This window comes from Panthera pardus, unplaced genomic scaffold, assembly GCF_024362965.1.
Source record: "Panthera pardus isolate Hobbes unplaced genomic scaffold, ASM2436296v1 HiC_scaffold_4, whole genome shotgun sequence".
Lineage (NCBI taxonomy): Eukaryota > Metazoa > Chordata > Mammalia > Carnivora > Felidae > Panthera > Panthera pardus.
In genome coordinates this window covers 223,254-235,416 of record NW_026526969.1, presented here as the reverse complement: position 1 = coordinate 235,416, position 12,163 = coordinate 223,254, and the positions used below count along the sequence as shown (strand labels likewise).

Below are 12,163 nucleotides of genomic sequence, written 5' to 3'. Positions count from 1 at the left end.
CATCTCTGAAACTTTTTCACCATCCCAAATTAAAACTCTGTATCCACTGAACACTAACTTCCCATTTTCCCCTCCAGGCAGCCCCTAGGAGCCTCTACCCTGCATTCTGTCTCTATGAATCTGCCTATGCTAGGCACCTCATGTAAGCGGAATCTAATGTTTTCAAGGCTCATCTATGTTGAAGCACGTATTGGCATTTCGTTCCTTTTTATGGAAACAATGTTCTATTATATATACATACCACATTTTGTTTATCTGTTTATCCATCAGTGGACACTTGGGTTTGAGGCTTTTTAAAGGCAGGAAGCACTTGGTCATGTTCATATTACTGGGGAGAGGGAGCCCATAGATGGGGGTGGTGGAACAGATGGACGGGGCAGGGCCTGGAGGAAGGTGAGGAAGGAATGGCATCAAGTGCGAGGGTAAAAGGAAGAAGTGCTGTGTTGTAGAATGATCTGCTTTGAAAAAGCCAGAAGTGCCCACGGCTGAGCCTGGTTCAGTTGCTGACGATTCTAGGTGATGGATTTATCATTTGTGAGGCACAGGTACCTCACTGTGGTTTGTAGTGGTGAGGATTAAAGAGAATGATGCAGAAAATAACACGCTGGAGGTGCCCGATAAACACGGTTCTCTAAAAAATGTGGAAAAGTGAGGGTAAGTTTTTGGGGCAGGCTACTGAGAATTCATCTCTGCATATCTCGATGCTTTTTCCTATATAATAGGGTAGTGGACATCTGGGACACTGACTGGGGACAACAAAGGAAGGTAGAGAAGAGTACTGCCTAAGCAAAGACACATGCCGCAATCTGGCCGCTCTCCAATGCCAGAGCACCACACTCTTCCTGGCTTCTGCGTCTCTGCGTGGAGGAGCATCTTGGTGAACTCCTTGTCAACTGCTGTTGTGAAGCCTTAAGTCCTCCCCATGGGACGGAGTTGAGGGCCTATGCTCCCCACAGCTTCTGTGAGAGCTCTGCCACTTACACCCGCCAGTGTCTGTCTGCTCTGTCACCCGCGAGTCCCTATCCAGACACACTGGAAACCCTGACGTGAGTGGAGTGGGTACATGGCTTGCCCTCTGCCTGAGAGTCAAAGCACATGGCAACCCTGACCATCAAGTTCCTGTGCTCAGATACTGAGGGTGTCTGGGAAGGTGCGCAGGAGCCAAGCCTGAGGGGAAGGTGAGGGAAGAGGTCTGACTTTTCAGTTTATATCCTCCAGACAGACCACATAATTATTTAAAAAAAAAAAACAAAACAAAACGACTTCACCCCTACCTTGAACCCATAAAGGTTAAATTATGTTTAGTACAATCTCTAAAGGCAGGGACATATGTTTTGAAGATTTGTTCCCAAATCTATTAGATTTGACAACTCTGGTATTTATGAAGTCAAATCCCAGTTAGCTAGAGAACCAAGGTCCCTAGGACAACGTTGCACCTGATGCTCGTGGGAGCATCTATTATTTGGTGCAGGGTTTTCAGTTGCTTACACACCAGGGAGGCCCAGTGTGTGCAGCTGAGATCAGCAACTGGTTGAAGCAGTGATTGGTGGAGGTGAGGATGGGGGTCTCTTCCCCAGACCCTGATGGTGTAAAAACTACTCTTCTTGCCTCAAGCTATCCACTTCAGACTTAGGTCCTCAGCAGGTCTCTTACCATTTAGCCAGTCTGCACTACTTACAGTTTTCTGACCACTGTTTATAAAAATTCCCGTATCTCCATCACTGTTCTAGCTCTTCCTGCTTGACTTTACCTGCAACCTATTTAGATCTGAAAGTCTAGCTCATATTCACCTTTCACTGATTTTCCTCAACTACATGTTAGTTTATATCCCTTTAAGCGCTGGGAGTGCCCCGAATATAACTGTGTTACTGATCACACATTGCCTCGTGGCATATCCCTTATGTTGTCTTAATCCTTCATTAGCCCTGTCACTTATCTTTGTAAGCCTGCCATGCTAACACAGCAGGCTCTCAGGGTGCAGCGCGTGGTGGGACTGAGCAGTCAAACCAACGTCTCAGTTTATTAATATGGTCTGGAAATGATTTACACTTTTCATTTTTTAAACTTTAATAAATAGGGGTGCCTCGGTGGCTCAGTCGGTTGAGCAATGGACCTTGGCCCAGGTCATGATCTCACAGTTTGTGGGTTCGGGCCCCACGTTGGGCTTACTGCCATCAGTGCAGAGCCGGCTTCAGGTTCTGTTCCCCTCTCTCTGCCTTTCCTCTACTCGTATTCTCTCTCTCTCTCTCTCAAAATAAACAAACATTTGAAAAAAACCCACAAAAACTTTAATAAACATACAGACGTGCCCAGAATGTACCAAGCTATTACTTAGACCTAATTCCTGTTCTTAGCAGGGAGACAGACACAAATAGCCACACGTGATTACCTACATGATACTGGGCTCTGGGGGTTCAAGAGGAGAGTGACACTCATTAGGGGGGGAGAGGGGGCACACCTGAGTCAGGCCCTGAGAGATACTAACGATGGTGCCAAACAAAAGTGGGCAGGGTTGGAAAAGGTACACAGAGAAGGGCCTCTGGACAATGTAATCAGACACAAGGCAGGCAGCGAGTGTGTGGGGAGGTGTTTCTCTGGTAAAATGCAGGATTGTTTCTGAGGAGTCATGGGAAGTGTCTAGAAAGGGACAACAGTTTTACCATCTTCCCTCTCCCATGGCTGCCTGTTCCTTTCACCACTATTCCCACTCCCACGTCAGCTGCTAACGTGCCACAAATCTACAGGCTTTTCACTGTTGACCTCTTTCCTTGCAGACAGTTCATCACTGTTGACCTCTTTCCTTGTAGATAGACCAGCATTTACTTTCCATCTATGATGTTTGGATTTGCTATGGTGTTTAAAGTTACTGACTTGAGATGTGCTTTATTGCCTAGTTTAATTTATTTGGTAATGAACCCTGAAATCCCAGTAACACAAAAATGAAGGAAAAAACACATACCCCAAAGATGATGCACCATATATAGCTGCCCAATCTGAGAGAAGAATCCTCCAACTGCTTCATTACCATCCTGTCTGAAGCGAATTGCACGAGCCCTGGAAGGGACAATGACAGTGTTCAGATACTGAATCAGGTGCATTAAAAAGAATCAGATTTTTTCTATCCTCAGAGCAAGTTGTTCAATATGAAGACTGTTTTTTTAACTACCAAATGCAATTGAATGTTATTTTAATATACAGAACCTATATAAGATGTAAATGTACTTTTCTGTTACCAGAAGAGTCATTTTTAGGGGAAATGGACAGTAATGACTAAACAAAATCAATGTTTCAGAATACATGGTTGCACTCCTGATTCTTGACATAAAGTCAAGAAAATTGGCAGAGGATAGGACCTGTCAACTTAAACAGAATTGCTTCTCCAAGAACCTGCTGAGGGAAAGCGACAAAAACCTGGATATTAGAACACTCAAGATGCCAAGAGTTACTATATCTAAGGGAGACAGGGGCCACCCTGGAGAGTGGGGTTTAAGACAGAGGAGAAGGGGGCACACCCTCAAAGCAGCTGCAGACCATGATTTCTGAAGACACATGAGCTTTCTAAACTCAAAGGGAGATTCTTCAACCTCTTGGACAGCACATGGAAAAACATGAATGTGGAGCTTCCTGCTGATATACCATCACTATCAAAACTGGAACTGCCTCGTGGTATTATAATAGTGTTGTATGGTGACAGAAGGTAGCTACACTTGCCCAATCACTGTGCTATACACCTGAAACTAATTTAACATGCGTGTCAATTATACTTCAATAAAAAATGAAAGAAAAAGATTCTGCCTCTTGTTTTTTTTTTTCCCCCTTACCAGAATGAACCATCAGGAAAATGAGTACCAAATGGCATTCCTGTGTGTGGGAGAATATGTATATATATATATGTGTCTGTGTATAACATGAAATTCTGCTTATCTTGAAAAAGAAAACCAAAGCCGGAGGAATCACAATCCTAGACTTCAAGCTATACTACAAAGCTGTAATCATCAAGACAGTATGGTACTGGCACAAGAACAGACACTCAGATCAATGGAACAGAATACAGAACCCAGAAATGGACCCACAAACGTATGGCCAACTAATCTTTGACAAAGCAGGAAAGAATATCCAATGGAATAAAGACAGTCTCTTCAGCAAGTGGTGCTGGGAAAACTGGACAGCGACATGCGTAAAAATGAACCTGGACCACTTTCTTACACCATACACAAAAATAAACTCAAAATGGATGAAAGACCTAAATGTAAGACAGGAAGCCATCAAAATCCTCAAGGAGAAAGCAGGCAAAAACCTCTTTGACCTTGGCCGTAGCAACTTCTTACTCAACACATCTCCGGAGGCAAGGGAAACAAAAGCAAAAATGAACTACTGGGACCTCATCAAAATAAAAAGTTTCTGCACAGCGAAGGAAACAATCAGCAAAACTAAAAGGCAACCAACAGAATGGGAGAAGATATTTGCAAATGACATATCAGATAAAGGGTTAGTATCCAATTTATAAAGAACTTATCAAACTCAACAACTAAAAAACAAATAATCCAGTGAAGAAATGGGCAAAAGACATGGATAGACACTTCTCCAAAGAAGACATCCAGATGCCCAACCAACACATGAAAAAATGCTCCACATCACTCATCATCAGGGAAACACAAATCAAAACCACAATGAGACACCACCTCACACCTGTCAGAATGGCTAACATTAACAACCCAGGCAACAACAGATGTTGGCAAGGATGTGGAGAAAGAGGATCTCTTTTGCATTGTTGGTGGGAATGCAAGCTGGTGCAGCCACTCTGGAAAACAGTATGGAGGTTCCTCAAAAAACTAAAAATAGAACTACCCTATGACCCAGCAATTGCACTACTAGGCATTTATCCACGGGATACAGGTGTGCTGTTTCGAAGGGACACATGCACCCCCATGTTTATAGCAGCACTATCAACAATAGCCAAAGTATGGAAAGGGCCCACATGTCCATGGATGGATGAATGGATAAAGAAGATGTGGTATGTATGTATATATATATATATATATATATATATATATATATATATATATATACATACACACACACACACACACACACACACACACACAATGGAGTATTATTCAGCAATCAAAAAGAATGAAATCTTGCCATTTGCAACTATGTGGATGGAACTGGAGGGTATTATGCTAAGTGAAATTAGTCAGAGAAAGACAAAAATTGTATGACTTCACTCATATGAGGACTTTAAGAGACAAAACAGATGAACATAAGGGAAAGGAAACAAAAATAATATAAAAACAGGGAGGGGGACAAAACAGAAGTGACTCATAAATATGGAGAACAAACTGAGGGTTACTGGAGGGGTTGTCGGAGGGGGGATGGGCTAAATGGGTAAGGGGCACTAAGGAATCTACTCCTGAAATCATTGTTGCACTATATGCTAACTAATTTGGATGTAAATTTAAAACAATAAAAAATAAAAGAAGTTTTGAAAAGACAAAAAAAGAAAAACAAAACAAACAAAATAAGTGAATTCATCAGTTGCCTTATAGAGTCAAGGTACAAATTCTAATTCATCTCTATATCCTCATTTAAAAAAATGGAGATTTTATAAATGATATTTTTTTTTTTTAATTTTTTTCAACGTTTTTTATTTATTTTTGGGACAGAGAGAGACAGAGCATGAACGGGGAGGGGCAAAGAGAGAGGGAGGCACAGAATCGGAAACAGGCTCCAGGCTCCGAGCCATCAGCCCAGAGCCTGACGCGGGGCTCGAACTCACGGACTGCGAGATCGTGACCTGGCTGAAGTCGGACGCTTAACCGACTACGCCACCCAGGCGCCCCTATAAATGATACTTTTAATGATATAATAAAAAATGTTGAAAGGCTAGAAATGAAAAGTTTATAGGTCTTGTATATGGGATATTATAAAACATTGTGAAAATAAAAGAAAATCAGAACACAAAAAAAGAAATTGTGATTAAATTGACTAAAAATTTGCACTTGTCTTAAACTTTCCTTTTAAAATTTCCTACTGCAAGCGTGTCAGTTCCTTAAACACCTTCTTTCATATTTGTACCAACTACTTGATATTTAGTGATGCATCTGAAATCCTAAAACTATTTTTAGAAAATGTATGTTTCCCAAAAGCAGTTTTCTAGAATCAAACTTAAAAATGAAACAAGTGGCTTGAATGATACAGGGAGGTCACCCAGAAAAGCACAGCTGGAGACCGCCCACCACAGACTACCCAGTAAATTTACATCAACACGTTTTGGTCTAAAGTCTGTGATCAGGGTGTCAGAATTGACAGGACTTGGGAAGATAGATTCATTATAGTTAATTTAGAAGAGTTGGGGGCATATGAACAAGGATATCAATCTACTAACATCTACCGTGAGACAGTACTCTTGGGGGACAAGATATCTGAGTTGGCTTGACCAGAACATTTTTGTCCTGGAGGAAAACTTCATAGCAACTGAATTAGAACATCAAGGAAGCAGCGGGGTATAGGATCAGAGCAAGGGCAACCGCAGTGGGAGTGATAAAGCCAGCCTCCTTAAGATCAATTTGTACATCTCAGCTCTCATACCCATAAGCTCAACTCTGAGGGTGACCCAAGCTTTTAGGCTCTTTTGTGGTGAAGGAGGGATCTCTTGCTATTGCTCCCATGGGCTACCCCTAAATGATATTAAATTGTTTAACCTTTATATCTAGAATTAAGTGATTGATAGCTTCACAAAAATTACAAATCTGATTGGTAAATTATTGAAATTAAGCAGATCACTTTAACGTGCATTCTAACTTAGAGGTGGGGAAAAACTGTCTTTCACTGATAGTGATAAATATTCAGGATTATTAATTTCATTATGAATTTTTCTAATTCAGTTACAGTAGGCAAAGAAAACGTACTTGCCTTAGCCTCGTAATAATCAGAAGCATGTACTGAAGAGGAGATCACCATCTTAAATAGTTACCTATATGCCAAAATATAAATTGAATGCTGAGCTGGATTTATAAATAATTTTTTAAGTAACTGAAGAATAAATCTCAGTACTTCCTTGTGAAGGCCACGGTGGACAAATCTTTTTTTTTTTTAAGTTTGTTTTTTTGTTTATTTATTTATTTATTTATTTAGACAGCAGAATGCATGAGTGAAGGAGGGTGTGTGTGTGGGGGGTAAGACAGAGAATCTTAAGCAGGCTCCACACTGTCAGCTGTGCTGACAGTTGTGGGGTTCAAATCCACAAACCAGGAGATCATGACCTGAGCTGATAATAAGAGTTGGATGCTCAACTGACTGAGCCACCCAGGCACCCCCATGGTGGGCAAGTCTTAATTAGTAACATGCAAAAATAGAAATAATGAATGATCCTATTCTGTGGGCAACTAAATTATTACATTTATAAGGCCCCTCCCTAAAAAAGGTCCCTTAATAAAATGGTGCCTATAGGTACTAACTGTATAACAGTATACAATTAAATATGTATTTCTTAGTTTTCAAATTAAAAAAAATTCTAACTTGCATTATGTAGCCTTTGATGACCCAAGAAGAAAAGATTTATTAGAAATATGAATCATGGGGGCACCTGGCTGGCTCAGTTGGTGAAGCGTGCAACTCTTGATGTCTGGGATGTGGGGTCAAGCCCCATGTTGGGTACAGAGATTACTTAAAAAGAAACTCTTAAAAAAAAAAAAAAAGAATCACAGAGCCATTTTTTGGACCTAGATCTTAGAAATTATGTAGTTCAAAGCAAGAAATTTCAAAACTGGAAAAAAAAAAGAACACATGGAAGGAAATGGATAGTGCTTTCGTTTAAATCAAGGCTAGCAAAGCAGACCCTCAGACTAAATCCCCTGCTCTGTTGCTTGTTTTGATGGCCCAGAACCTAAGAATGATTTCTACATTTTTAAATGCTCGAAAATCTAATCAAAAGAATATTTTGTGATACATGAAAATCATGACATTCAAATTTCAGCAACCATAAATAAAGTTTTGTTGGAACACAGCCATGCTCACCCATTTACAAATAGTTCACGGCTGCTTGCACACTAAAATAGCAGAGTTAAATAATCGTTATGGACCCAGAACAGTCCACACAGCCTAAAATATATTTTTTTAATTTTTTATGTTTTATTTTTATTTTTGAGAGAGCCAGACAGAGAGAGACAGAGCATGAGGGAGACACAAAATCTCCGTCAGCAGAGAGCATGATGCAGGGTTCAAACCGGTGAACCATGATATGACCTGAGCTGACATCAGACACTTAACTGACTGAACCACCCAAGCACACCAAAGCCTAAAATATTTATTATTTGTTCCTTTACAGAAAAGGTTACCAACCTGATTTAAATAAAATATTCTCTATTCCTAATTTTTAAAGTGTTTCTTATTAGAAATTAGTGTCTCTAGGGGCGCCTGGGTGGCTCAGTCAGTTAAGCGTCCGACTTCAGCTAAGGTCATGATCTCACGGTTTGTGGGTTTGAGCCCCGTGTCAGGCTCTGTGCTGACAGCTCGGAGCCTGGAGCCTGCTTTCGATTCTGTGTCTCCCTCTCTCTCTGCCCTTCTCCTGCTCATGATCTGTCGCTCTCAAAAATAAATAAACTTTTTTTTTTTTAAAGAAATTAGTGTCTCTAATAAAATAAAACTGGTATTCAATATTTTCAAATGACTTCTGAACATGTATTAGGATGATTTTTAAACTGTCTTTTAAATTATGATTTAAAACATTCTGGCCACCTAGATTTTTAAAATATCAATACTTTACATTTTCTCGTATTTGTTTCAGACTGAACACCACAGAAACAGGTGAAGCTCCCTTTGCATTCTCCTCCCCACCCCCACCCACCCTCCCCCATGAGTTACATTCTGGAAGCAGTTACCTCTTTTGAAAACATGTCTTCCTGTCTATGGTTTTGTATTTCTACTTCATATGTATGTATCCATGAACAACAGTTCTATCTTTTCATATAATTGTTATATACAACTTGTTTATAGGACTCTTTTGTTACATCATTTAAAAATTTACCTAAGGGGCACCTGGGTGGCTCAGTCGGTTAAGCCTCCCACTTTGGCTCCGGTCATGATCTCACGGTTTGTGAGTTCAAGCCCTGCGTCCAGCTCTGTGCTGACAACTCAGAGCCTAGAGCCTGCTTTAGATTCTGTGTCTCCCTCTCTCTGCCCCTCCCCCATTTGCACTCTCTCTCAAAAATAAACAGACATGAAAACAACTTTACCTAAAAGACATCACGTTGTACACATTAACTAGCTCTTTCTCTTGAACTTGGTGTTTTCAATGCTTATCCATATGCAGATCTGTTTTACTTTAACCACCATATAAGATTCTACTGCAGAGGCGTGCCTGGGTGGCTCAGTTGGTTAAGCGTCCACCTTTGGCTCAGGTCATGATCTTGCAGGTCATGGATCTGAGCCCTGTGTAGTAGTAGATTCTACTGCATGAATATATATAATCTATTCCCCTCAGGCACAGAAGTTGTTTACAAGTTTGGCAACTGGCCTTGGCAAAGACCTTTTCTTCTTATGTAACCACTAGTTTCTGCCCTCTGTTCAACATTTACCAACCACCCAGGATGTGCCAGGTCTTGTAGACAGAGTTGTAGAACTAGAAACTAGAGACTCCACTGGGGTGACAAGTGCTCTAACAGAGGCATGGGGGCCAGGTATTTGGGGTGCAGAAGCCAGACACCTATTACAGCCTCAACTGTGTTATATTTATCAATGTCCTCTTTTTGAATTATTCTTGGTTTCATGGTATAAATTCTCTTTGGTAAGGTGTGTGCGTCATTAGCAGCTTTACTGAGGTATATTTTACATCCTGTAAAATTCACTTAGGTGTAAATATATATATACATGTGTATATATATATATATATATACACATGTATATATATATTTAGTAAATTTACAGACTTATGCAATCATCACAATCCAGTTGTGCTAAAAGATCCCTTGTGCCCATCTACAATCATTTTCTGTTCCCACCTCTAGCCCCAGGAAACCACTGATCTTTCTGTCTCTATAGATTTGCTTTTTCTGGATATTTCATACAAATGGAATCACAGAATATATGCTGCTTTGGACTCTTTCACATAGCATGTTATTGAGGTTCACCTATATTTGTAGTGCATATCAGCAGTTCACTTCTTTTTACTGTTGAATAGTATTCCATTACGTGGATGCAGCACAGCCTATTTTTCCATCACTCTGCTGATGGGCACTTTAGGCTATTTCCACTATTTGGTTATTATGAAATGCTATGATCACTGTATATGAGTTTATATGAATGCATGCTTTCATTCTCTTGGGTATATACCTAGGAATAGAACTGTGAGGTCATATGGTAATTCCATGTTTAACATTTTGAGTAACTGCCTATTTTCCGAAGTGGCTGTACCACTTAACATTCTCATCAGCAAGGTATGAGGGCCCCAACTGATTCACAACTTCACCAACATGTGTTATTATCTGTCTTCTTAGTGAAAGCCATCTGAATGTTTGTGATGTCTTCTCTCTTTGTGATTTTACTTTGCATTTCCTTAATGACTGGGAGTGTTGAGCACTTTTTCACGTGCTTATTAGGCATTTATACATTTCTTTTGGTGAAATGTCTATTCAAATCCCTTGCCCACTGAAAAAATTTTTTAAAAATTTATTTCATGATTATTTATTTTTTATTGTGGTAAAAAACACATAACATTAAACTTACCTCAGCCATTTCACAGTTTAGTAGTGTCCCAAACACTCACATTGTTGTGCAAGGGATCTCCAGAACTTTTTGATCTTGTCAAATTTAAACTCAATACTCACTAAACACCAAGTCCCCTCCACCTGGACCCTGGCAACTATTCATTTTCCATTACTGTGATTCTAACTACTTTAGAGACTTTGTTATTAGTGGAATCATATACTATTTGTCCTTTTATGAATGGCTTAACGTCCTCAAGGCTTATCCATATTGTAGCACATGGCAGAGTTTCCTTCTTTGAAAGGCTGCATAATATTCCCTTATATGTATATATCACATTTTCTTTATCCATTCATCTCTCGATGGATATTTGGGTTGCTTCCACCTCTTGGCTACTGTGACTAATGCTTGCAATGAAAATTAATGGGAAAATATCTCTGAGATGCTGCTTTGAATTCTTTTGATTAGAAACTTAGAAGTAGAATTGTTGATCATATGGTAATTCTATTTTTCATGTTTTGAGGAACCTCTGTATTGTTTTCCATAATTACTACAACATTTTACATTCCTACCAACTGCACAAAGGTTCCAATTTTTCTGTATCTTCACCATACTTGTTACTTTCTGTTCTCTTGATAATGGCCATCATAAAAGATGTGAGATGATATCTTGGTTTAGGGTTTTTTTAATCTCATTTGATTTGCATTTCTCTTATAATTAATGATGCTAAGCATCTTTTCATATGCTTTTTGGCTGTTTGTATATCTGTGAAGAATCGTCTATTCAAATCCTTTGTCCATTTTTGAAATGGGTTATTTGTCTTCTTATTACTGAGTTGTAGGACTTCTTTACATATACTAGATACAAGTCCTTTATCAGATATGATTTGTAAAATTTTCTCCCAGTCTTGTGACTTGCATTTTAATTTTTTAAATGATGCCCTCTGAATTACAAAGTTTTTAATTTTGATAAATTATAATCTATCATTTTCTTTCATGGATTTTGGTGTTGTATGCTTAACCTAGGTCACAAAGACTCTCTCCTACGTTTGCTTCTAAAACCTTTATGTTATGGTTAATTTTTGTGTATAATGTGAGGCAGGGGTCTAAATTCATCCTTTTGCAAAGATATCGAGTTGTCTTAGCACCCTTTGTTGAAAAGACTATCCCCATGGAATTTACTTTGGTGCATGTGTTGAAATTTACTTGGTGCATGTGTTGAAAATTTACTTGGTACAAATGGCTCATATTTATGAGTTTATTTATGGACTTGCACTTCTGTTCCACTGATCTGTATATACCTGTTCTTATGCCAGTACCACACTGTCTTGATTACTGTAGCTTTGTAGTCAGTTTTGAAATTGAGATCTGTGAGTCCTCCAACTTTGTTCTTTTTTAAGGTTGTGTTAGCTATTTGGGTCCTTTGCATTTCTGAAGCCTGCCGGGATTTTGATTGGAAT

General features: G+C 39.5%; 1 protein-coding gene across 1 annotated transcript in view; it reads right to left on the bottom strand.

Annotated features, from left to right (window-relative positions):
* NIPSNAP2 (nipsnap homolog 2) overlaps positions 1-12,163 on the bottom strand; it is a 35,876-nt gene that overhangs the window by 4,024 nt on the left and 19,689 nt on the right. Inside the window, exon 8 of the mRNA XM_053893818.1 lies at positions 2,960-3,054. Within this exon, the coding sequence (XP_053749793.1) occupies positions 2,960-3,054 (95 nt within the window). The remainder of the gene's footprint in view (positions 1-2,959; positions 3,055-12,163) is intronic.